At 35.6% G+C, this 26744-nt stretch overlaps 1 protein-coding gene and 1 pseudogene across 4 annotated transcripts; both read left to right on the plus strand.

The window, feature by feature from the left end:
- Positions 1 to 420: 420 nt before the first annotated feature.
- LOC140830336 (pre-rRNA-processing protein esf1-like) lies at positions 421 to 5351 on the plus strand (annotated as a pseudogene).
- Positions 5352 to 5979: 628 nt separating this feature from the next.
- Positions 5980 to 26237, plus strand: LOC140829360 (protein MICRORCHIDIA 6-like). 4 transcript variants are annotated; one of them, XM_073192528.1, is made up of 20 exons: positions 5982 to 6192; positions 10610 to 10912; positions 11117 to 11191; positions 11299 to 11333; positions 11857 to 11935; positions 12062 to 12151; positions 12220 to 12292; positions 14158 to 14236; positions 15328 to 15456; positions 15561 to 15659; positions 15792 to 15893; positions 16038 to 16175; positions 16380 to 16472; positions 19285 to 19336; positions 19426 to 19537; positions 19848 to 20032; positions 20170 to 20282; positions 25309 to 25352; positions 25517 to 25559; positions 25977 to 26237. In XM_073192528.1, exons 2-20 carry the CDS (start codon positions 10618 to 10620, stop codon positions 26082 to 26084), a joined length of 1944 nt encoding a protein of 647 aa, XP_073048629.1. In that variant the 5' UTR covers positions 5982 to 6192; positions 10610 to 10617; the 3' UTR covers positions 26085 to 26237. The 4 variants fall into 4 exon arrangements, 3 of the variants coding, with proteins under 3 accessions (XP_073048631.1, XP_073048629.1, XP_073048630.1); XM_073192529.1 differs by lacking the exon at positions 5982 to 6192 and adding an exon at positions 10257 to 10267; XR_012117447.1 differs by lacking the exon at positions 25977 to 26237 and having other exon boundaries at positions 5980 to 6192; positions 19840 to 20032.
- The last annotated feature ends 507 nt before the right edge of the window (positions 26238 to 26744 follow it).

The following is a 26744-nucleotide window of genomic DNA, read 5'->3' on the forward strand; positions in this document are numbered from 1 at the left end:
CGACGCAATGACTGGAATCGATTAAGGCTTGTCTATAGATGAATATTGGGGAAGATTGATGAATAAATCGATGACATACTAAGCAAGTTTCATTTAATAAATACTTGGTTTTGGACTATCTAATAACTAATATTATATATAAAAAAATTTTTTAAAAATTTTTAGGCCCCAAAAAAAAGATGAGCATGAGTCATTGGACTCATTTGCCTCTTAATAGGCACGGCCCTGCCCGAGTGCAAAATGATGATTTTACCCCTAGAAATCCTAATTGACTATTTTATACTTGGACCTCAAAATTTCGACTCGAAGCCAACCAAACTCCTCAACACATATTTATAATCATTGTTTAGATATAATCTCGAGCTAATTTTTACGATTCGGATTTGACCCGAATCAATCCGAAAATTAGCCAAATTTAAACCCTAATTTGGACAGAACCTTATGCCTTCAACCAATAGGCTATAGCCACCGACGTCGTCCTTCCGCACTAGTCTCCGTGCTCTCCTCCGCTCATACGACGGCGTTTGTCATATTTTTGAACCTAACTGGGGCCTCATGCCGAGGACCTCCTACCGGAGCTCCGACGCTAAATTGACTGTTAAGTTTTACAATGTAACAAATTAGAGCTTTGGCATTCGGGTTATTTGAATTATCTTATAACATGATTTGGATTTCACTGTCTTTATTGCTTTTTATATGTTGATCGTAGCAAATTATGGGTGTTTTGTCACGTTTGTCTCACATTGCGTCATTCTCAGCTAACTCAAAAAGAGAGCCTTCTCTTTTCTCAAGAAAATCGGCTTGATCCATGGGCTCCGAGGATAAAAAGAAGCAGAAGAAGAAAAGCAGCAACAAGAAGAGTTCTGGGAAGGGAAAGGACGACGGAGAAGCTAAAGTTATACTGGATGATCGATTCGTATCAGCACAGACAGACCCTCGCTTTATGGAGGCTCCAAGGAGGAGGGCGAAAGTGGCCATCGACTCTCGTTTCCAACGTGTCTTCACTGATAGAAGCTTTACCTCCTCCAGCGCCCCCCGTTGATAAGCGAGGTAAACCTGGCAAAAATAAAAACTCATCCTCTCTAAAACACTACTACCGTCTTCTTCAAGAAGAAGAGGAGAATGAGAAGTTTGCGATTCGAGGAGGAGGAGAAGATGAAGGTGACCGCGTTGATAATGGCTGCATTGTTAGTCATTCTGAGAGTGAAAGTGATAGTGAAAAATTTGATGACAACGAGGAGATGAGTTTTGATGAGTCATCATCCACTAGTTCGACATATTCAGATGATGACTCCATGGATGACGAAGAGGAGGATACTTTTATGGGACAGGTTCGAACCATTTTGATTTATATTTTGTTTTAATTGATTTATTCCGCGGAGATGGACTTTGGACGGATCTGTAATTCTTTGCCAACTCTCTAAATTGCTTTTTCATCTTTGTGGTGCAACTGGAAGAAACTGTGCCAGAAATCGAAAAAGAAACACACAGGCTAGCCATTGTTAATCTCGACTGGAGTCAAGTGAGGGTACGTTGTAACAAATCTGTGCTTTCGGATTCTGTCCATGATTTTTGTACATGCTGTTGACTGCCCGGTATCATGAACTTTACTTTCTAACATGTGCTCTCCGTATTTGAACCTTCAGTCCAATTTTTATGAGTTACCTTGTTCTTGGGCTTACAAGATGCATTTGTATTTCCAAAATGACAGTCTGTAAGGTGATGAAAATTGTGTTTTTCCCACTTTTGCATGGTCTTGTTCAAAATTTTATGCAGTTGTTGCAATCTGTGGGTCATACTAACTCCATCTGAAGTGCTGTTCTAAACATGCTGCCATCTTTTCCATTAATTAAATTTAAATGTTGCCTCGATGTGGAAACTTATTTACTGTTATCATAGAATATCCACTATTTACTAAGTGTTGTTGAATTATTTAGCTGGCAGTTGACTTATACATCTCTCAATATTCATGGTACCATGTCAGTGCTTTTAGTTTCTCACTAAGTTAATCTCCAATAATGTAGGCAGTTGACTTGTATGTCTTGCTCACATCATTTCTTCCTAACGGGGGTCAGATTTTATCTGTAACTTTTATCCATCTGAGTTTGGACTCAAACGCATGGAAGAGGAAGGTGCACGTGGTCCTGTTGGATTGTTTGATGACGACGAGGACGAGGAACATGATAATGAATTGAGGATGCTGGCATTGATAAAAGGAAGCTACGTGCTTATGAATTAAGTAGGCTAAGGTGACATCTATTGCTGAATTCGAGTGTTTTAATATACTTATTTTACTTTTTGTTGATCGCTTGTTTATCCGATGTATACCCAATGCTCGGGTTTAGACAATAAGTTTTGTTTAATTGTTGTTCAGTTGGCTGCTGTGGAGTAACAAACTGGTGATGTTTGATCTTTGAGAATATGTAGGTTCTACTCTTTTCTATGAACGTAAAATAATAGCTATTCATCTTTTGGGTTTTGGTCTGAATTGGTTGGCCTTACTCTTTTTTTATCATCTTTATGCTCAACTGTATTGATTGCAAATCAATTGAAGATTGGTCTCACATAAATGAAAATATGGTGAAATCAGATCCACTGTTTAACTTGCTCGAAGTGACACAAATGTTTACCCACTTGTTAGCAATGATTTTCCAGTTCTAAAGTATGAGATAGTTACCTTCTTGCATTAGCTACTATTTTGCGAATGTGAAATTTGATTCAAGTGCTACAGCAGATTACCTTTACAAAGCCTGTGATGGGGTAGAGTTTGAAAGATCTGGGAATAAACTGGATTTGCAGGGTTCCAAAGTTTAAATATTAATTTTAAGAAGCTAATCAAGCTCATTTTGTAAAAAGAGAATAACTTGATATCTCTCTCCATTTATATTCTTTTGTGAGCATTTGATACTGGTAGAGTTTCTTTTGTCAGATTCTTATTTTAGGTTAGTTCCAGGCGACACCTATTTTAACTTGTGGTTGTGAAGGAAAACTTGCAAATATCTGAGTTCTGTTGCTAATTTAATCTTGATCAACTGTTCTGAATTCTGATTCTGTCCTCTGTTAGGCACCAGCTGACTATGAAGGTCTTGATTTTCAAACTAGAGCATTGCAACAGAGCAATGTTCATCTTACATGCGACGAAGATGAACCACAACGCGTGAAGACCTTGAAAAGAAAACTAAATACTGATCAGGTTCATATTAATTCATGTTTGTGGGTGGGTTGCCTTTTGCTTACACACTATCATGCATGATTAGCAATTTTGCATGGGCCCTGGATCTTTTATATATATATATACACACACACACAGTTTTAATATGCTGTCCACCTACACCGTTGATGTGTCATTCACTTATTGGATGCGATTACATATCAAAATTTTACATCGTATAGGTAAGTGTCACCTCAATGCTGAGTACCTTGGTGAGAAGCATGTCAAACTATATATATATATATATATATATATATATATATATATATATTATAAAATGTTTAAACCACAAGTCATCTTACTTTGGTATGGGAATCACTATTGTAATTAAATGATCTAATATGTAATTACCTCACATTTAGAAATTCTTTATTTGTGGAAGTTTGTAAGAGCATGGATATATTCTGCCATATTATTATTGTTATTTAACTAAAATTGCTAGCATGTAGAGATCAAACCAAGTGAATCATAAGAAATAGCTCGGACTAAACAATTGGGGTCTTTTTTAATCTTTTGCTTGATATTAATTTCCATGCCCTTCGAAGATGGTTGAATTGATTTATGAGGTAATTGTCGGGTATCGGTTGGCTCAGTATTTGGGTTTGCAAAGTCTTTTTATTAAGGAGGTGAAAATGGGATTTTGGTCTCTTGCCCGACATGTATTCCCCAAAAACAAAATTACTTGGTTGCTATGAGTTTTATTTTGTTTTCAGCTTGTGGAGCTGGAGTTGAAAGAGTTTTTGGCATCTGATGAGAGCGGAACTAATTATGATAGTGCTGATGACACAGAAGACAGATTGATGAAAAAACGCAAAAAACAAGATGTACCGGGAGTTGATCCAGTCTGGGGATGGTTCGGATGATAATGATGAAGAGGAAGATGATCAGGTCATGGAGGTCACTTTTAATTACAGCTTAGAAGATATTAGCAAACGCATACTAGAAAAGAAAGACAAGAGATCAGAAACTGTTTGGGATGAGATTCTCAGAAAGAGGAGAGAGAAAAAGAAGGCAAATAAAAACAGTTTCAATTATTCATCAGATGACGAAGGCGGTAATACTGATCAGAAAATTTCAGAATATCAGGATGACTTTTTCATTGATGAGCCTTCAGCCGCAGACAGTAAAAGGAATCAAGTCCGAAGCACTAAGACGGGAAATCACATTCAAGAAACTGTCCAAGAAGCTGAAGCAAGCATAGCAGAGCTTGAAATGTTACTTGCTGATGACAATGGAGGAGACACAAATATAAAGGGCTACAATTTGAAACCCAAGAAAAAGAAGGGGAAAAAAGGAACGGAAATTCTAGACGAGGGAAAAATTCCAATGGTAGACGTTGATGATCCACGTTTTTCATCTTTATTCACCTCACCGCTCTTTGCTTTGGATCCAACAGATCCTCAGTTCAAAAGGTATATATCCTGTTGTCGTATAATGCATTACCACACTACAGCCTACGTTGTGATACTGATAATATTTTATTCGATCTGTCTATTTTTTTTATATCAAATTTCAAGACATTCAATGTCCTACGTGCAAATGAATTATGGTTTTGGCGCTACAGGAGTGCGACTTATTCTAGGCAGATTGCCCAAAAACGGGAGATTAGCAATCAAGAAAATGGCCCAATGGTTCACTCAGAAGTTCTTGGTCAAGTCTCAGAAGTGCCCGAACAAGAACATGCACATGAAAAAACTGGTGGATTGCCTCGAGGAAAAGGGAAGCACGAGTTATATTCATTGGTTAATTCGCTCAAACTGAAGTCGAAACAACTGCAACTGCCTTTGTTGTCTCAAGGTAAAGGTCCTTCAGGGAAACACAAATCCCCGGGACACAAGGCAAACAAAGAGAAATAAGAAAATCGACAAGCGCAACTTATGCTGCAATTTTTTCTACCGTTGGAAACCTGGAATGTTGAAGTCAGTTTTCAACAATAGCTAGTTTGTAAGAGCATTTCCTACAGAAAAGTCGGGTAATATCCCATCTGAGAGATAAGTTTCAAGAAATCGAGTTTTTTGAAACTGTATTATAAATGAAGATAATATTTTACTTTATTTATATAAAAAATTACATCAGTAGGTAGTTAAACTTGTAAAAACAGCACCCTATACTGCATTATTATTATTAGTATCGATAACGTGCACATGCTACTGTTTATATCTATATTTTTTATGTTTGAAAATAATCTTTTTTCTTGTTCCTTGTTTTACGGCACTAGATTTTACATAGTCAGTTTAACTTGACTGCATTCGGCAACTTTGAATAAATGTAAATGGAACAGGAGAAAAATATTACTTGCTTGATGGATCCTTTGGAGGGTCGTACGTATAGATATTCATAGAAGAGAGAATGGTCAAAGGAGTTTTTGTGTATTCTGTGTCAGATTTTCTTAATAAAACTTCTAGTTTTTAGAAATTTTTTATGACAATTTAGATACTAACTGAAATTTTTAATTCTGTATGTTTGGATTGGTTTTGATAAAATTGATCAATTCTTGTGATTTTTTTAAATAAATAAAAAAAACACCCAAAAAAACCAATTCAACTAAATGGAATTAAATATTTCAGTTTTTTCTCCAAATAATCGAGTTGTCAGAAAGTTTATTAAAATTTTAAGTTTTATTTAGAAAATATAAAATAAAACTGAATTTAATAAAAATTGAATTCTATTGATTTAAAACTTCACAATCTAATAGACTAATACTGCTCTCAAATGTTTAAATTCAGATAACTAATAAATAAAATGGTTACAAAAAAGGGAAGCGACGAAATTTGAGCGATTTCCCTCTTTATTAGCTTCATCTGTAAATTTATTTATTTCCCTTTCTTTCTATTTTCTGCCAAGGGTTTCCGTCCCTCCGCTAACCGTTACTCATCGGATATACGCGCGCGAGATTATCGAGGGTTTAACCGGTAAATGATTCGAAATCGGAGTCATTGTCGCGAGTAATCCTATTCAGCGGAGCATTTACTTCCGGGGAGGTATTTTTACTTTTGAGCCCTAAAGTTTGTGTGCCGAGTACGGAGTGCAGTGTCCGATCTTTCTCTCTCTCTCTTTTTCGATACGAATAAAAGCATAATGGATAGTTTCTCTCTTTCTAGTTGACAATGGCTTAACGTTGAATCAGTAAATTGTACAGTCTCCTTGTTTAACCTTGAGCGCTTGATGAAGTTCGAATTTCGCATGATTTGTGGTTTATCCCTTATCTGTTTTCTTTAAAGAAAACCCATATAAACCCTGTGACCCATTTTTTCGAATATCGAGTTGGTTTGCTGATAATTAATATTTTATTGTTCTGGAGATATCTGTCTGTTTTGGATTTAGATCATGACTCGATAAGAATCTTATACCTATAGGACTCTAACCACCACGATTCACCATCATTTCAAACTTTTTAAATACCACCATATATAGATAGACTCTCAATTATTTTATTGAAATTGAAAAACTTCCACCATTGTTCTTGGTAAGTATATTCTATATTCGGTAAGATTTTGTTGAGATTTTCATAATAATTTCAATTGATTTTATTCCCTATATTTGATTTGTTTCCTTGTAAAATTAGTTTTCTAAGCTTATATATAGTCCTTGTTTCCTTGAGTTATTTATTTATCATTTCTATATGAAAACATCAATTTAATTTCTAATTGGCAAACACATTCACCTGTTTGCATTTGAAGCTTAATGCTCAGGTATAACTGTCTTTCTTTTCACACCTCTTTGACATTTTGAATTAAAATCACTTTTCAATTTTTATTAGAATTTGTTTGAAGATTTTTTTAGGTTTAAAAGAAATGATATTATATTTGGCGTTCTTTACAAGGGATGTCTAACGAGATCTATCGAATTGGAACCAAACCACAAGATTCCCTTTATGTCCTGACTGGACTCCATTCGAACCCACCACCCTTGGTGCAGAACTAATTTGTAATTAGTAAGTTAGCCAATTCAGAATCAGAACTGATACAAACCCATTTAATTTTGGTGATTAAAAGGTGCTTCCCAATTCAGTTAGATGTCTGAATCTTAATCTTGAGCCATCACTCTTCAATCGACTCTTCTAAATTATCGAAAATATGTCTATTCCGCTCCACCCACGCTGACCAACAAATGCAATGAACTATCACTGTCCAAAAAATTCTACCCTTCCTGACAAGGTCACGTCCAAGTTCTACAACAAATAGTCCAAGATCTACAACAAATAGTTTGTGTGTAGATCTTGGAAGTTGGAACTACCCAAACAAAACCCATACCTTCCAAAGCTCTGAACCCAAGACACACCAATGACCGGAAAGAAAGACTCATAGAAAGATTTGACTGAAAATAAGCATGAAGGATCCCCGCCCCAGACCATCATCAGCTCCTCAACCAATTTGACCTTTTTTAAAGACCCTAACAACGAACTGAGCTCAACCACTTCTTCATCCTATCCTTCCGAAAATGTTAAACCCAAGATAATGGAGACTAAGAGTATAAAATGAGAAATGGACTTACGATGAACTCACGATAGCTGAAATAAAATGGGATAAAGGTCCTCAAAAGAAGTATCCCCCATCACCTATCTTCCCAAAGCCTGATCTTATTGCCCTCTCTCGACACTGCCCTCATTAAATGGTGACAATCCAGATAATTTCTCGAAATAAACTTCCAAGGACTTCTAATAGTACCATTGTTTACTAAATCATCTCTCAACCATTATCATATAACCCGTATTTACTCACAATGACCTTCCATAACTGTTCCTCCTCGATATTACACCTCCACAACCATTTCCCCTAGAAGGGCCCTATTCCGCAGACAAATGTTACCAATATCCAAACCTTTTCTTTCTTTCGGTTTACAGATTTGTTCCGACACAACCATATGACAGTGTGAATCTCCATCAACCATCCCATAGAAAATCCCTCACAGTCCTCTCCATATTCTTTGCTATACACCTTGGGACCCTAAAAAGAGACATGAAGTACAATGACATCGCATTGAACACTGCAAAAATCAAAGTTAATCTTCCTCCTAGACAACAACACTTTAATCCAATTTGCTAGCTTCTTAGACATCTTTGATAAAAAACAGGTTCCCAGAATGACATTTTCATCAGGTTTCCGGCCAATGGAGTTCTGAAAATCCTTACCCAACTATCACAACAATCTTCGATAATCTTAAACAAATCTATCATCACAGGTTCCATGGAATTCCGAAAATCCTTACCCGACTATCACAACAGTCATACACTACCTTTCTATTTATCTTCTGAATCCATCTTTCAAAGGACAAAGTAATTATCTTTTCAAAGAAACATCTCCTCAACCTCGTATAAAACGCAGAGTCCTCATTGTTCGGCCACCACACTGCATTATTGGCTTGAAATGGAAAATTTTCCATTCACCTTTTGACTGCCTAACCAAGAACAACCCGAATCAATTCCCAAGAGATATCGACCTCCTACATAGTGATAATAAGTGCTTCAGTCTAGTCCTTATCCTTACCATTTAAAAATTTGACCTTATCTTCAAGAAAGGTAGATGCTTGCTTACTCTATGCACGATCAACTTTATCGTATGGCTGAGAAACTCGCTCTCGACGTACTCGCGTATTTACCAACACATCTTTCTTCCCAGACATGGCTTTGGACAAATGATTAGCCAAACACTTCCACTCCCACATATCAATACCACTTGGCAATATGGTACCCTACGGCCCTACCTTACTGAATATATTTAGTCGCTTCCAAAAAGATACCTCGGTTACTGCGTTGATGCCCCTGAATCAGTTAAAAACCGGGAATTATTTAGTATTATTGATGTAATCCCGAAGCATCGAACACAACCATCGGATACTACCGAAATTTGCTTCCAACAAATAACTGCATTCCTAGTTCTTTATCGAAGACAAATTGAAGTCCCGCCACTACCCAGCCTGATTAGAAACAATTTCGGTTGGGCCGAGTCTAGGCCAAGTGAACCCGAGTAAGCAAAGGAGTAGAGAGGAAAAAAAGAAAATAACCAAGACAAGATGAAGATACGCCAACACCTTTAAACAAAGAAAACACGAACAACGAAAAAAGAATACTGGCAGAAACTGGAAGATAAGTGATTGAAACAACGAGAAACAACAAGGCTTGGATAAGTTAAAAACCAGAAACGACTAGGGATCAGTCACTTGCCGGCAGCCAGCGAGGAGCGGCGGACCACGTGAAGGGGAAAAGAAACTAAGCAGAAACAGAAAACGACCACCCTCTAACTAAACATCAGCAACCAGAAGACGAATAGGGAAAAAGAAGACGGCGGTGACCGTCGATGATGACCGGCGAGGGTCGGAGACAGAACATGAAGGCTTAGAAAGTTGAAGACTGGGCGGCTTTGGTCTGGAACAAGAAGGAGATGCATTATAAAAAAATCACTCTCTAGGGTTTCTAGACGACTAAGGGAAACGAAGGCGGCGGCAACTGCCGACGACGACCGGCTAGGGTCACCGGTGGTCTGAGATAGAGGAAGGAGGCTAAGGGTCTTGGGAGTTCGCATGGCCAGCTCAGTGGATAATATGAACACTCAGAGGATTATATAGTTACCTTATTAAATTCAATTTTGTCCTTTTAAACATCCGTGGTAATGGGTATAAATATTCATATTTTATTGGTGTTACGTAGTGGATTGTATTAAAAGACATTGTTAGAATCTTGTTTGAACAGTTCTAATCGGTGAGTTGGGCATGCTAGTTGGAGTATTGAAGTTGGTTGGTTAAATTTGCTGAAGGAAATGAATTCCATACGTTTTGCCTACAAAACAACAAGAAGAATCCTTTATCTCACGAAGTGGGTCATCGTCCGCATGTTACCGGACTTGATTTAAGCGGTTCCAGAGTATTAAGTAATGGAACCAAACCAATTCGATAACATCCCTAATTAAACCGGTTCCGTATTTACCGAATTGGGTATTTAATCCAATCCAAAACTGAGTAAAAAATTAAAGGGTTGCACCGGATTTGACCGCACTGTTGACCGAACTAAGAATGAGTAGGAGCGGTCCAACGACTTTTCTATTTTGCTTCCATTAAAGAGTATGTTTTACTTCTGAAGTTCGAATTCTCTGATATAAGTTTAAATTTCAATACTCTCCTCTGATCTTTTTAAATTACACGAGGTAAGTTGATGAATAAACCGTATCGGAACCGGTCCATTCCGAGCAATTGAATGACAGGAAAGTTGTCGGTGCATTCTTAGCGCTGGCAAAGTTTATCCAAAGTTTACTGTACAATAGTCTTTCAACGTTTATTATGTAGCCTTTTTTTATTCTGACTGAAAAAACTGTTTGACCCCTCACAATTTTTATATTTTAAAGTAAACTTGTAATCCTTTCATGGTTTGATAACTAACTCACATATGTTTCATTTCCTTTCCAGTCTCTGAAATGACCTCTACCGGTGTCAATTTAAGTAGCATCCACGGTCTTGGAGAGGTAGATGAGAAAGCTGTGAAGTTGGAGCAAAATTTGGTCAAAATATATTTGCAATCACAAGAGGATAGTAAGTTGGGTGCTTTAAATACTGAACATGGTGGCTCACATATCTGGGATAAAGGGCAGTCTTCAATTGATGATTCGACGCTTTGCTCCACATCATCAATAACTCCAGCACCCATTAGTAGGCAGTTTTGGAATGCTGGATACTATGACGAGACGCATAATTCCAAGCCCACCTGTGGAGGTGTTGTGCTCTCACAAAACTGATGTTTCCCCTTTTTGTGATAAATGATCTTTGACATTCTAATTTTGAATTTATACACAAAACATCACCTTTGCTGTATCAGCTTTTAAATTTTGTACGTCGTTCAATCAGTTTTCTTATCCTTGCCACCACTAATTGTTTTTCAACTCTTGGTAATCTTAAATTGTGCTCTTTGGTTATCAGCTGGAACAGGTTATCTTCGTATTCACCCCAAGTTTCTTCACTCAAATGCCACTTCACATAAATGGGTGTTTGGTGGTATGCGCTACTTGTGCTGTTTCCCAGTTTGACTTGAAGATATCATATTGGATATGGCTTCAAGTATATATTTTCTTATGCCATTTTTACTTCTTCAATTTTTACAGCTATAGCAGAACTGGTCGATAATGCTGTTGATGAGGTGATATTCCATTAAACCTTTATCAGTTATCATCGTTCTTCATTTTATGTCTTTTCCTTGTAGCTCGGGGTGATATAAAGATAAACCTTGAAGCTATGTTGTCAATATTTGTCTCATTGCACTCTTATCAGCTTCAAGGTTTTGACATTTGAAACTATGGTTTAATCTCAATAATCTGTCTAAGTTATGGCGAGGTTATATTGTTCCTTCCCTGCCATGGAGACGTATGGATTTTATTTGAACAAAAAATTGCCTTGGTGTGGAATCCCCTTTATTTAGCGAAGTGAGGATGACAAGTATCTGAAGGTGACAATGATTAACATTTGCTGTCCCTGTATTTAGTCTCTTAGTGATAAAAATCAAATGTACTTAAGATTGACGGGGATGAGTTTGATTTCCCGATAGGTTAGAATATCTTTGAGGGATGCAGATTGCAAGTTTATGGCAAATTCTACTTCTTGTTTGTATGAGTGGTTATGCTAAAGCTGGTTTGGTATTCATGTTTTGTCTCATCAACTGGTAGACATGCAATGGGGCCACCTTTGTCGTCATAGATAAAACTTCAAACCCAAGGGATGGGACACCAGCATTGCTCATTCAAGGTACTTATTTTTCCTTTCATCAAATAATATGATATAAATCTTTGTCCATTGGTTATGCTTCTAATTAACAATCAACCAAATAAATTAAAGTCACATAATTGTAAACCGTGATGATTTTTCTTTTAGATGATGGTGGTGGAATGGGCCCAGAAGCAATACGCCGTTGCATGAGTTTCGGTTTTTCAGATAAGAAGTCAAAAAGCACTATTGGACAGTGTAAGCATGAAAAATATCGTTTATTATCTATTTGGCTCCTGAAAAGAAGTTGACTTCTAGCCTTTCAGATGGAAATGGATTTAAGACCAGTTCAATGAGACTTGGCGCTGATGTTGTTGTCTTCAGTCGCCACAAGGACAGGTTCGTTCTTTTTCTGGTTTTTTGGTTAGTGGAATTTATAATACATATCTATTTATTTGTGAGCTCTCATTAGTTTGCATTCTGTGTCATAATCTACTGTGACGTACTTGAGGTATTCATATATGATGTTATGATATATATCTATTTATTTGTGAGCTCTCAATTAGTTTGCATTCTGTGTGATGTTCTATTGAGACACACTTCAGGTATTTGTATTTGCTTGAAATGCTTCTGATTGTCTCTACTCTGTTATATGTTAAAATAATGGATTAAGTACCTATAGATTTAGGGTATGAATTCTTTGAAAAACTGATGAATTGTGCTTGTGCGGTTGAACGAGCCACAGAAATATGAAAATGCCTTTTTGGAGGCATCAACTGGGGGGATCTTTGTGAGGAGGTTATTGGAATGGAGTGAGACAAATGTTATTTACTGTGATGTATTGGGGCTGTTTTTGAAAATAGAAATAAATCAGGGGTTGATCGTAGTTATTAGGCACAAGGTGTGCTTCTAGGCTCAAGACTGAGAAAGATCGGCATTTGTGTCTAGACTTACTGAGGACAACTCGTCAACTCGCCATGGGCATGAAGTACATGTTTTGGTGTGCTTTAAAGGCCAAAAGTGCATTTTAAGCATGTCTTAACTGAAATGATTATATATTTTAAGTCTTCTATGATATAATTTAAATCTAGTTTTGCTTTTCTAAGAATATTCATTTTATTATTGGTATAGTGGCTTGTGAGTTACATATTATATAATACATGATATAAAAATACTATTTCTTGGAGTGGTTCGCTTCGAAAAGTCTCATGCTTCAACTTGTGCCTTGAATCCATGCTCTAGCTCACTTATGTGTCGTAGTGCACTTTGTGCCTTTAATTTAATAAGTAATAATTATGGCGCTAATGTAGTAATATCACCCCCTTTTTGGCTTTTACACTGGAAAAGAAAAAGAAGAAATTATCGATGAAATTGGCTTCTGGGAGACATTAGGTTCATGGTACTCCCAAGATTATAAAGCATATAACTTTTGCATTTGAGAATGCTTGATGATTTCTGATCTCTTGGTAGAGCATGAGTTTGTTTTATGTCGCGTTACAGGATCTCAAGTTATTACTGAAACTGGCTTATAAAGCTGTACTTAATATGCTGACGTGGTGAATGTTAAGTGGCCACTCAACATCCACAGTGTGCATAAATATCTTGTTCCACCTCTCCCTTCATATATTGTCAAAGTCTTTGGTCAGTTTAGATTATTAATTATTAATTAAATGAGGAATAAATATTAAATCCTACACTTGGTAAAAAAATGTTATGTATTACCTTACTGAGTTTGCTTCACGGAGCAGCCTATCAATACTCGTAGTTGCTATATATATTGGAGTGATAAATCTTATTGTTCAAAGACGGTGGTCTGTAATCAGAAACGGTTCTCTCGTTTTTTTTTTAAAAAAATCTCCTAAAACTTTTGTAAATAAGTAAATATCTGCTGCAGAACTTGAATTCACAATCTTGTCTCTCAGCATGGTTGAAGTATTTATGTGCTCATTTTGCTGACAATAATCATATTTCCTAGGTTGCTAATTTGGGTTGTAACAAATGCTAGTGTTTTGTTGCACATCTTACAGAGAAAATTTCCCCGATCTGTCAAAATAAGATTATATTATGGTACTTCAATACTTCCCCCCCTTTTTTTCCAATTCCAACGTGCAAATGATCTAGCAAGTTTTCCAAATTTTGAATTACAATCTTGATTCGTTAACTTTTAACAATTAGGTCGGTCGATTTCTTATGAAATTTATATTTCTTTTATGAATCCTAATTTGACCTTATTTATATGTATAACCTTCCTTATCTGTGACCAGGAATTCGACACAAAGTGTTGGTCTTCTATCATATACATTTTTAATGCAAACACGGCATGACAGAATAGTGGTTCCCATGGTGAGGTTTTGTCCTGGTCTAATTTTGTAGGCAAATTGTTCTAGTTCACAGTTTCGGTTCTTTTTAATCCCAACCGGCAGTTGAACTGGTGAATAGAAAATTGAATATATTTTTCTCTATATATCTGTTTTTAATTTTTAGAATTTTCCTTTCTGAGCAAATTTTCACCTGCATTTTGGTGAAAACATTTCACGTGCATGACCACCTGTTTGTTGGTTGAAATGTTTGACAGGGGACAAGTCCTTTAATCTGTAATAATGAAAAAAAGAAAGTCCAGGCCTTTACCTCGTTTACTCTTTTTTCATTTTAGCTTCTTGAGAAATTTGGCAGAGGTTTTATTTCCCATATCTTTGGCGTGGTGCTTGGATAGTAGTACCTTTGGAAGTTGATATGACCGGTAATGATTATGTACCTTTGGAAGTTGATATGACCGGTAATGATTATGATGTGTAATGTGTTGTCCTGTAGTTGTTGGAAAAATGGAGACAAAAAAATTGATGAGAAATTTGTTTATTTATTGTTTTGACCCGTGCAGTTATAAGGTGTTCTGGAAAATCGAGGAAAAAGTTTTTGAGAAAATGTTTAGGCTGACAGATTTTCACAATAACTACTGAAATAAAAATTGTTACAAGATCATAACCAAATAGAGTCTTTGGTATTCCAAAAGTTCGTAGAACAGGGATGGGTGAACTTGTATATTGTGAAAAGCATAAATGGATTTATATCCTCTAAGTTAGCGATTCCTTCTCACTTGGTTCTGCTGAGAGACACTTCTGTTAAAACTCTTTAACATAAATTTTACTGTGATGTACCTTTATGACACGGAGTAGCCAGCACAGCTTCATGCTTTTTTTTAAAATTTCTTCAGATGCTAAAATCAATTTTTTGCTGTGAAGTCATAGTAGGTGTATCCTTGATATTAAGTTCATGAATTATTGCCGAATCTTGTGGTTTTATTCTTCTTGTTTCTGAGTAATCAATATTAACATTATTGTTCCCATTGAGGAAAGTTTTTTTTTTTAATTTTTTTCTTATAGTAATACATGCTGGATATGCCTAAAAGGTTTCAACATCCATTTACATTTGTGCAGGTTGATTATCAATTTGACACCCAAAATCGCACGTGGAATTCATTACACAATGAACAACGTCATGAGAATAATCTTTCCATTTTGTTGCAGTGGTCTCCATTTTCCACGGAAGCTGAACTTCTGAAGCAAGTACGCGTGGCTTTCACGGGGCTAGTCTCCTTTTGTCACTCTCAAGTTATATTATCCTCTCATAACCATGATTTGGAATCTTTCATTTTTTCTCTGTTGAACAGTGTGATGATGTTGGTCCTCATGGCACCAGGATAATAATCTACAATCTATGGCGTGACAATCAAGGAAAAATGGAGCTCAATTTTGAGTCTGATCCGGAGGTTTATGTTTAATCTGAAATCAATGACAATCATATGTTGTGCTTCAACCAATTGGGGTTTTTTTTTCCCTCTTTATGGGTGGTCATATTTTGTCAGTTTAATGTTCATCTTTACTGTATTCGATGCTATCAGGACATTTGCATATCTGTGAAGGAAACCGATACCACAAGAGTGAATTCTCGGATGGCATTAAGTGAACAGCATCTTGCTAATCGTCTTCGCTGTTCACTCCGGGTATGTTTGGGCATTGTGAAATATTTTACTCTTTGTAACGTGTTGATAACATGTCATAACCTATTAATGCTTTGTATTTTGATCTTTGTAATGTGTCGATAGCATGCATGACCTAATTAATTCTTTGTTTTCTCACCCCTACAGGCATATTTATCAATCTTATACTTGAGAATTCCACAGAACTTCTTCATATTATTGCGTCGGCGGGTTGTTATTTATCACAGCATTGCTAATGATCTCAAATTTCCTGAGTTCATATTGTATAAGCCACAGAATGTGGAGGTTGGGAAAACTTTCATTGTACTCATGAATTTGCATGACATGTTACCAGCATATTGCGGACTGAAAATTATCATGTCTACGTTAGTACCCATATGCATTAGTGCAGTTCATTGAAAAACAACTGCCCACAACCTTTCTGGTTGCTGTTGGACTTTGATGTCATTAAACTTGATGAGACAACAAGTCTTCGTTTTTTGGCTGCAGGGTCAGGTTGTTACGACAGTTGGGTTTCTGAAAGAAGCTCCGAATGTGAATATCCATGGCTTCAATGTTTACCACAAGAATAGATTGATACTGGTAAATATATTTCCATTAATTACATTTTGTTATTTGCCAGTTATATAATACAGTGTAGAGGACTCCTGGTCTGCCTTGTGAAAAGAACCTTTTTGGAGAATAAACTGTGTTTTTTTACTATTGAATGCTTGATGGGTAATATTTTGTCACATGACACTTTTATTTTGCTCATTAACTAGTTTTTCACCCGTGCGATGCACGGACAATTATTTTATCTAATTGATTATTAAAATTAATATATATGATAATTTGTTTACTTTCTCTATAACGTCACTTTTTATCAAAGTGAAATGTTTATTGTTTTCATTTACATATAAATCTTAACAATGAAATACTGAATAAAAGATTCATTTTTGTATTTTGGCTGAAAATTAATATCACGCTTGTATTAGACAATGAATAACATAATGTGTTTATCAATTATATTGTATTCACATATAAATTTATGTAACATGTAGAAACCAATAATTGTAACAAAATAAAATGATAAACATGATACAAACTTTTAATGTGGTTTTAATTTCAATAAATAATCTAAATTAAAATATAATTGAACTAAATAGATTATAGATCATACAATTAGAAAACAAAAAGAAATTACAAATTTTGAAAAACTTCCTTAAATATAACATTTTCGTTGAATTTTTGGGGTTGCTATCACTATCACATATCAAAATTTTTAGACTCTTAGAATTCATAACTCTGGATAACGACTGATCATGACTAAAAACAGGGTTATTTAAAAAAGTCATATATGAGACAATGATTGCCATTGACTTTTGTTGATTATCATTGAATATAATACAATCAAAGAATACTGAACTATCTTTGTTGAAATTTAAAAGGAAGCCTTAGATAAGAAGACGTCAATGAGATTCTTGGAATAAACACTTTATGACATGCATTACTTCTAGTAAGAATATTTCCTTCCAAACATGGTTTTCGAGCTTTGTCACGATCAATCTAGTGTCATTGCATAATTTAAGAGATTGATCAATCTGAACCATTCGTAATATCATTTAACGTATATATTGATGTTGGAATCAACATTTTGACTGAACCATGGAAACTAAATTGTTGATACTTTGGCTCTCAAATCCATATTTTCTGTTTAAATATTTACAATAAAAAAATAATTAAAATAAATGGAACTAATTCTAAAAGAAACATTTATAATGATAACTCATAAGATAAATTTATTCAAGTATAAAAAAATAGTAATTGGTATTTAATATAAATTTATTTAACATGGATTATTAATAATAGCCTACTAACAACTCCATAATCAATTTTGGCTTTGAAATAATTTAACAAACAAAAATTGCATGTTAAGTATGTCAAATTCTATACATATATTTTAATTCTAAATATGTTAATTAACAATTTTTTCTTGTTTATATTATTTCGCATGAATAAAAAAATAATAAAAATGATAGTTTATATTAAATTGACTTACGATTATTTTTTAATCATCTATAATAATTCGAGAATTGTTGGTCTAAGATTAAAGTTAATATATTGAAGAGAAAAATGATTTTATACTATCATTGAAATAAATATAATAGATCTCAAAAATAAAACCAAATTAAAAATAGTTCATCCAAAATATAGATGAAATTTTTTAATTATAATAACCTTACATCTATATATATGTGTCATTAATTTTAAATTAATAAAATAATTTCAGTGGAGCACAATTTTTGAAACATGTTTCAAAATTTCAGAATTCATATTTAAATTTTGAATAACAATTTGAATTTGGTTTATAATTTCCAGAATGGAATTTTATTTCTGGATTTGAAATTTGAAATGTAATTTAATTTGATTTGTAATTCCTAAGAGAGATTCAATTTTCAAGCAGTTATACATACATACATTAATATAAAGTTTTAATAATGAATTAAATATATTTAGACATTTATTATAATATATTACCACATTTTCGTTTATTTCTTTTTTTAGAATGTCATCTAGGCGGGAACTTACTAAATTTAGCAACAACTCTACTTTTATATGACAATCAATCAATTTTATTTTTGAAAAATTTAAATAAACTAATTAAATATTGTATTTCTTTTTAGTAAGTAATTTGGGCAGTAAATTATTTAAAATAGCAAAAATTATTTTTGGATGATTTATCACATGAGTGATATTTAAATTTATTTATACAGTTTTTACTTAAACTGATTGATATAATTAATGCAAATTTTTTTAATATAGTTATTTTTTCAATATAGTTTAATTTTAATTTGAGTAAAAAAATTAAAAACATATAATACATAAATTAAATTTGAATTAATATAAGAATTAATTAAATTCAAAATTGAATTAAATGAATTGATATAATCAATGCAGATAATAATTGAAGCGGTCATTAATTGCAATGCACGTATGTCAATATTGATGATAAATCTTTCCATTTTTAGAAATGATATTTTGGCGGGATATTACTATTTTTGGCAAAAACTCTTCTTTTATATATATATAGATTTTGTGTTATAATTCTGCACGCTAGTTGTCGTAATAGACTAAGATCCGGTAAGTTGGCTATAGTGAACGCAGAGCAATATCAAATTCCAGATATGATTCTTTCTGATGAAATGAATGCATGTTAGGTAACATACTTGACTTTTGTGTGTGTGTGTGTGTATATGCTGATGCTTTTGTTCATATTTTTTGAACATGAAAAAATTTATGTAGCTAGAAAAATCAACCAGGCACGTGCAAAACAATGAAGATATAATGGTATTGTTTTAGTTGTTTACTTCTGCACGCATCTTTCTTATGCATGGCATATTGTTTGCTTTTGCAGCCATTTTGGCATGTTGTAAGCTATGCTTGTAGCAGAGGCAGAGGTGTTGTGGGTAAGTGTTTTGTATCATTTTACTTCTTGCCATATTTGACCTTATCGTGCATGGTGTCTTGTCACCTGACTTGCTATAAGGTATGGCAGGTGTTTTGGAAGCGAATTTTATCGAGCCAACTCACAATAAACAAGAATTTGAGCGAACTCCAGTTTTCCAAAAGCTCGAATCCCGCTTGAAAGATATGACTCAGGAGTATTGGTAAATGATTTGCTTGAGAAAAACTTGGAGGAGGAATTGTTTTATTAGAGAGTATTATTGGCTTTCAACTTATCTTCATTACTGAAGAACAAAACTAGTTGAGAAGTATATGAACATCTGCTACTTTTTCACAAATAACGTGATTCTTCAAGAAAAGAAACGTGTTCACCTGTTTGTCTCTGTTATCTGTACTTCTTGTGATTTACAGTGGTTATATCATCTTGAAGAATTCAAGATTTGGTCGTTAATGTTGCTTACAGGAGAAAGATGAGATTCATTTGGGCTTATGAACATTCTTGAAGTTTGACAGGGATTATCATTGTGGACTTGTTGGTTACCAACCTAAGAAACAACCCCGTCCAGCGATTGCACAGTTTTCTTCTGATTCGGCACAAGTTCGTGGCACATATCAACCTATTTTGTTGGGTAAAGATTCCGTGGTGGCTGCGGGTGAAGTAAATGCCTCCTCTTTGAATCGAATGGCACCAAATCGTGGTATCTTTAATCAAAACTCAAAAAAAGTTTAGAACTCAATAAATGCTGATGCTTGATCTTGAGGGGAGATGCAGAAATACTCTGCAGATTGTTATTCTTGTACCTAACTTGACGATGTTTTACATTTTGATCGACAGGAGTAGCTCTAAAAAGGAAAGACAATGATCACGTGGTTGAATCTGCAAGGGAAAAAAAGATGGCTGTGAAAGGGCCCCGAACAGCTTCTGTTGTGCATGGTCAAGGTGTACAGGTGCGCGTGTGTTGAATGATTTTAGTAATTTATGGGCACTACAGAAAAACCTGTTCCTAATAATTTCAGAAATTCAATGAAATACTCTTTTCAGAAGAATTCTGAAATATGGTTCTACATACACCATCCATGACACGTGTTCCCACACACGTGCTCTGAAAATCATAACCAATATGCATTGAAAATGCATACCTTATGTTGACTATGTGGAAAGTCTTCTTATCATAATTCTCTTGGTTCATACTGGGAAGATGAATTTGATCCACACTCTTGTATCTGCTTTGAGATTTTATGACAAATGTGCCAAGAATTTGGGTATAGATTTTGACTCAACATTCTCTTCAATCACATATTAAACTTGGTATGGTTTATCGCACAATTCTTTGCATGAGGTTTGATGGCTCTCTTAGTCTATGTTTATTTAACATAATTTGAAAGCCGTAGAAAACATAATTGTTGTCATACCCTGGGGCTTCGTATCCGTTCTCGCTTTACGAAGATGTTCAACTCAAGTTGCTATTTGAGTCTGTTGTAAAATCTTATAAAATATTTTAAACTTTCATTTTCTATCATTGTGAGACAAGGGGTATCACAATGTCATCTTCGCGGTCTGTCTCTCGATCCACTAGTGATGAGAATCTAGCGGTGGATTCTACAAGTTCAAGAGGCGCCTCCTGCACTTTGCCTCGCAGGTTCAACAGGTGGCTCCACCCACGTAACGCTTTACCCAGCTTATTTCCCGTTGTTCCTTCTAGTGACCATTTCTGTACCATTATGTTACGCCTCAGGGTGCGGCTGCACAATAGGTCTCAATAGAAACTTTTTTTTTTGATAAAAGACTAATTTATATTATAATAGGTAAAAATTACATGAGAGAGCGGATAAGTAATCCGCGAAATTACATAAGAGCTGGACTATTGTCTTAAAGAACTATCATCCCGTCAATAAAAATTGCCAGTCCCTAGTTAAATCCGAAATAGATAAGTGCCCAAAATCTTTAAAGCTGGTAGTCCAAGACGCAATTCTGAATCTAATCTTCTCCCATATCTGATCAGCTGATTCCTATGCATCTTCAAAGATTCTTCTATTCCTTTCCAACCATAGGGACCATAGTACTCCGTGGATGATCATGTACCAGAATTGATTATATTTCGGTGCGACCGGGCATTCAAAATCCGACTTAAAAAACTCATCAGCCTGGTTAGGGAGGGCCCATTGAACTCCCATTTCTCTTTGCACTTTAATCCAAATGCTTCTGGAGTATGAACAATGCAGTAAGATATGGTCCTGATGCTCTTCGTCTTGTCTGCACAAACAACACCACTGAGGCCTTAGGACGCAGCTCCTCCACCTTTTTTGCACTCGATCACACGTAGGCAGTTCCCAACGCCACAATCCACGAGAAAATTTTAACCTTTTGCGGGACATGCACTCTCCAGATTATATGGAAGCAATCGAAAAGAGGAAAAGTAGGAGAAGGAAAGAAAGAATTATAAAAAGATTTAACAGTTTGAACCCAACACAACACTCTTTCCCATATTGATTTTCAGCCCTGAATGATTGGCAAACTGTTTGAGTATGTCCAGCAGTTTCATCACATCTAACTTAGACTTCACGAAGAATAGAGCATCATCTGCAAATTGTAGGTGTGTGATTTGTAACTTTTCTTTGCCTATATCCAGCCCCCTCAGCTCGTCGGCATGCAATGCCTTATCCACCATTCTCCCCAGCACATCCACCACTAAATTGAAGAGGAATGGTGATAAAGGATCGCCTTGTCTTAGACCTCTTTCTCCTCTTATTTTGCCACAAGTTTTTCCATTTAAAAATATTGAGAAAGACACGTTAGAAACACATCCTCTAATCCACCTCCTCCATCTCTCTCCGAATCCTTTATTTTTCAGCACCTCATCTAGAAATTGCCAGTCCACCCTATCATAAGCCTTTTCCAAATCAATTTTCAGTACCAATCCTTTTTTTTTCTTGCTGCGATACTCTTCCACGATCTCATTCGCAATGAGGCAACAATCCAGTATTTGTCTACCCTTAATAAATGCACAGTATTTCAGTACCAAAGCCTTTTTCAATCTGTTGACCAACACCTTCGACAAAATCTTATACAAACTTGTCACCAAACTAATCGGTCGAAATTCGGTTATCTTGCGTGCATCATTTTTCTTTGGGATGAGGCAGATGTAGGTTTCATTTGTAATTCCATTTACAATCCCATCCTCATAAAATTCAGAGAATACCTTTAAGAGATCCCCTCGCAATGTATCCCAATTTTTTTGAAAGAATGCCAAAGTGAATCCATCCGGCCCCGGCGCTTTAGTCCCATCACAATCAAACACGGCCTTTTTAATCTCTTCCTCCTCAAACATATTTTCCAAATCCTCCGCTTCTACTCTCTGAATCGGTGACCAATCCAGCCCATTAAAACCCCTCCCCAACTCGGCCGAACCCCCCCCCCCCCCCCCCCCCCCGCTCTCACTGTCTTTGTAAACAAGTTTCTGTAGAAATTGATAATTTCATGCTCAATTTCTTTTTCCTCAGTAACGACTCGTCCATCTTCCAATTCCAATCTTTCGATCAGTGCTTTATTCCTTCTGCTATTCAACAAAGCGTGGAAGAACTTTGTGTTTTGATCCCCTTTTTGTAACCATTTTATTTTTGCTTTTTGGCTTTGCATCTGAAATTGTGCAAATGTTGTTTTTTCCAGTTCCCACCTCACATCCCTTCTCTCTAAAATCAGCGATTCTGACCAGTGTCCAGCAGCTTCGATCTCATCCAACTGCCTAATTTTGTTGTTCAGCTCGTGTAGTCTTACACGGACATCACCATACACTTCTCTGTTCCAATCCGATACATCTTTTTTGATCATTTTCAACTTATGCATAAATTTGTACCCTTCCCATCCCTGGAAACTCCCTTTATTCCACCATGTCCGCACTCTGTCTTTGAATGTGTGATGTGTCAACCAAACATTTTCAAATCTGAAAGGAGCTGGACCCCATCTCAACTTTGATGTGTCAAGCAAGACAGGGCAGTGGTCAGATGTCAGTCTTGGTAGCACGGTTTGTCTGAATGATGGGAATAAGTTTCTCCATCCCGCAGAAAACAAGAATCTGTCCAACCGACTACAGATAGGCACCAATCTAAAGTTGGACCAAGTGAATTTAGCATTCAGAAGTGGTGGGTCAAAGAGCTCCAATTCATCCAGCAAAGTATCAAAACAGGACATGCTAATAGTTGAGGAATGGCTATTAAGTTTCTCACCCAAATTCCTCACAACATTGAAGTCACCCCCAAGACACCAAGCCTCCCCACAGATTACCTTCAACCCCGCTAATTCATCCCAGAATAACTCTCTCAATCTCGGTTTCACAGGCCCGTAGATAGCTGAGAACCACCAATAATTGTTGGCACTCCCTTTAATCTCGATGGAGACCGAGAATTCCCCAATCATATTATTGTTTACTTGCACCACGCGTGGATCCCACATGACTAATATTCCCCCTGACCTACCAACCGATGGTAAACAAACCCAATCAACAAATCTTGATTTCCACACACTTGCAACAAAATTTTTCTCTATTTTTTCTCGTTTTGTTTCCAAGAGGACCACAATGTCTGGCTTTTCATTTTGGATTATTGACCGAACCAAAACTCTTTTCCTCGCCGCACCCCCACCTCTTATATTCCATGCACAAATCTTCATGTAAACGGATTGGGACCCCTCGAATTGGAACCTCTGTCATAACTAATACCACACTGTAATCTGTACAACTCCCTCTTCAACGGATTGTTTATACCCTTATCCTTACTTGCATTGCTGTCATTTAAGCCCACCCCTGACCCTTGCTGTACAATTGTTTCCTTGACCTCCTCCACCTTTCTTGGTGATATGTCTCTATCAATACAAGGCTTTTCATCAACCACACTAAACCCTTTTCCTAGAGAACCACTAGACAAACCCAAGACATTGAAAGAGGACGGTAAAATCAAATTTAACGAGAAAGAATGATTTAAGAAGGTTGAGCGAAATCCGTTAAGTACCTGTCCCACAATCGGTTTTGAATTTTCTCGAAGTTCAGCGTTTGTTATAGATTTTGTATTCATTATTGGCGAGAACAAACCATCCAAAGCTATGACTTCATCTTCAGCCTTCTCAGAAGTTTCAGAACCGATGTATCCAACGCTATCTGAATCGGCTGAAACACTCTCCAATTCTCTCAATTCATCTTGTGAATCTTCAAGCTCAACCTCTTTCAATGTTTCAAATTGTGTAAGCTCAACCTCTTTCAATAGAAACTAATTCTTATCCGTCGTCGTTTTATGAAAATAGTTGACCCAAGTTGTCATATGAGTCTATTGTAAGACCTTAATCTCTTATAAAATATTTTAAACTTTCATTTTTATCAACATGGGACAAGGGTGTTACAACTGCAGTATACTATCATGCTTGGCTCATAATTGATGGTTATTTGGGAGAAAGGCTGATTGTGGTGGAAGACAATTTTCAAATTTTATGTGAAAATATATCAGTTGTAACCAATGGCCGTCACTTTATTTACTTAATTGATACTTTAATATAATGTCTAATCTGGTTGTATATTTAGAGACCTATGCCATAGACCATTTCGGGTTGGATCCAGTCAATGAAAATCACAACCCTTTGAAACTGTGCTCTATCCTTTTTTTTTTTAAATGAAACTCCGCTTACACAAGCCAAGTCCCCTTTTTTTATTCAACTTTGAACCTTCTCTGTTGTTATGTATCTGTCTTTACATCATGCCATCAAATTGATCTCTCCTAACTGTTTTTCCTTGAACGAAAAAATATTAGCTTAATGAGATATGCCCTGGTGTGTTGAATACTTGGATTAATGACAGCTTGAATCATTCAGCCTGTTTTACATTATTCATATGTTACTTTTCATATTTTTCCATGTGGAAATCTGTGGCCGACTTTGACCTTTTTTTTTTTGTATCGTTCTGTTGCTCCTGCAAACATTTTGGAACCCCAGGAAGCCGTAAGCATAATTCAAGAAAATCAAAAGCGCCATGCTCAGTAAGTATAAACGTTGTTTTCATTGCTTTAATGAAATACTTAGGAATGACCTAAATAAGCTTAACACCAAGAGGCAAAGTGAATCAACCACAATCTACGGGGACCATGGATCTATGATTTACACTCTTAGTCCTTATTCTTGTATCTTTTGTTTAAAATAACAGATGTGAAGAATATAAGAAGACCGAGGAAGAACTCAATTTCACGGTAAGCCAAACCACCGTGCGTTCTTTGTTTTAACCTACATAACCGCTTTTTTTTTTCTCTCTCTTGTTTGTGGGGATTGGCACACATCTAGCAGAATATTCAGGAGGATTTTTCCATCAATGGGTTTCAATTGCTCTTGAGCCCCCTATATTGAAGTTTAAGTAACGTAGTGATATGGGGCATGAAGTCCGAAATGACATAATTCACACGAAATGTGCCGTGTATGCAAAAGCGAAACCAATCTGTAGCGTAGACTCCAACATTCAAAATGACTGCTCCTAATGATTGTTTAATGACTTTGCTCTTAACTTGTAAAATGTATTGGTCCATATTTTTCTTTTTCATAATTATTTCATATTGTGTTTATTTCATTACTGGTGAAAACTAAAATCTTTTGTGTGCGCGATACGAATGCAGATAACACGTCTTAGGGAAGAGATACAAGAAGCAAAAAGGGAGTATGCACGGCTGCTGCTTGAATCAAAATTTTTGGACAGGGTTATAAGGGGAAATAGTCGCGAGTAACATAGATCGACCACTTTGTTATTAGACATTTTTTCTTTCCTATTTTTTTCAATCTCTCCGTGTTACCTTTGTAAATTTTGTTTACATTATTTTTTGATCATCTCCTGCTGCAATTTTCAAAATAAGCATAAAAATAAATAAGTTTTCCCGTCACACTTGTCCTGATTATTTCACCAAAAAAAAAAAAACTTCCCTTCTGGTTTTGCGAAGAAATATCACGATCCCAAAACTACGTGCTTATGCAAACCAAAATTCTTGGTTCATAAAGAAGTCTATAAGTCATCCTTAAAAACTAAAGTTTCCTCTTTAACACCTTGGTGTAGGTCAAATGAAGTATGCGCGCACGGCGTTTTTATGAAAATTTGGTGGTTGCCCTGAAAACAAATGGAAAATTTGGGTAAATTTCACTTTCATCCTCGAGATTTGAAACTGGCGTGAAATTCATTCTTGATCTTTTACTTTATTTCAATGTCATCCTTTATCTCTCTTTGGGGTTAAAAATCCGGCCAATTAACTCCACTTTTTGAGTTTTTAAAATTAAATATAAAAATTAATTCTAATGTTAACTTTAAAAAAATTGAATTTAGCTATTGCAAAAATTCAAGTATTTGTTTTGTCAATTTTATACAAGTACAAACTTGTATACTTAAATTAAAATTA

Source organism: Primulina eburnea, chromosome 4, assembly GCF_022965805.1.
Source record: "Primulina eburnea isolate SZY01 chromosome 4, ASM2296580v1, whole genome shotgun sequence".
Taxonomy (NCBI): domain Eukaryota; kingdom Viridiplantae; phylum Streptophyta; class Magnoliopsida; order Lamiales; family Gesneriaceae; genus Primulina; species Primulina eburnea.

Coding starts and splice junctions, on each gene's coding strand:
- LOC140829360 (XM_073192528.1), top strand. CDS start 10,618: ATGACCTCTACCGGTGTCAATTTAAGTAGCATCCACGGTCTTGGAGAG. Junction 20,033..20,169: donor TCGAATGGCACCAAATCGTG/GTATCTTTAATC, acceptor TTTGATCGACAG/GAGTAGCTCTAAAAAGGAAA. Junction 25,560..25,976: donor AGGAAGAACTCAATTTCACG/GTAAGCCAAACC, acceptor ATACGAATGCAG/ATAACACGTCTTAGGGAAGA.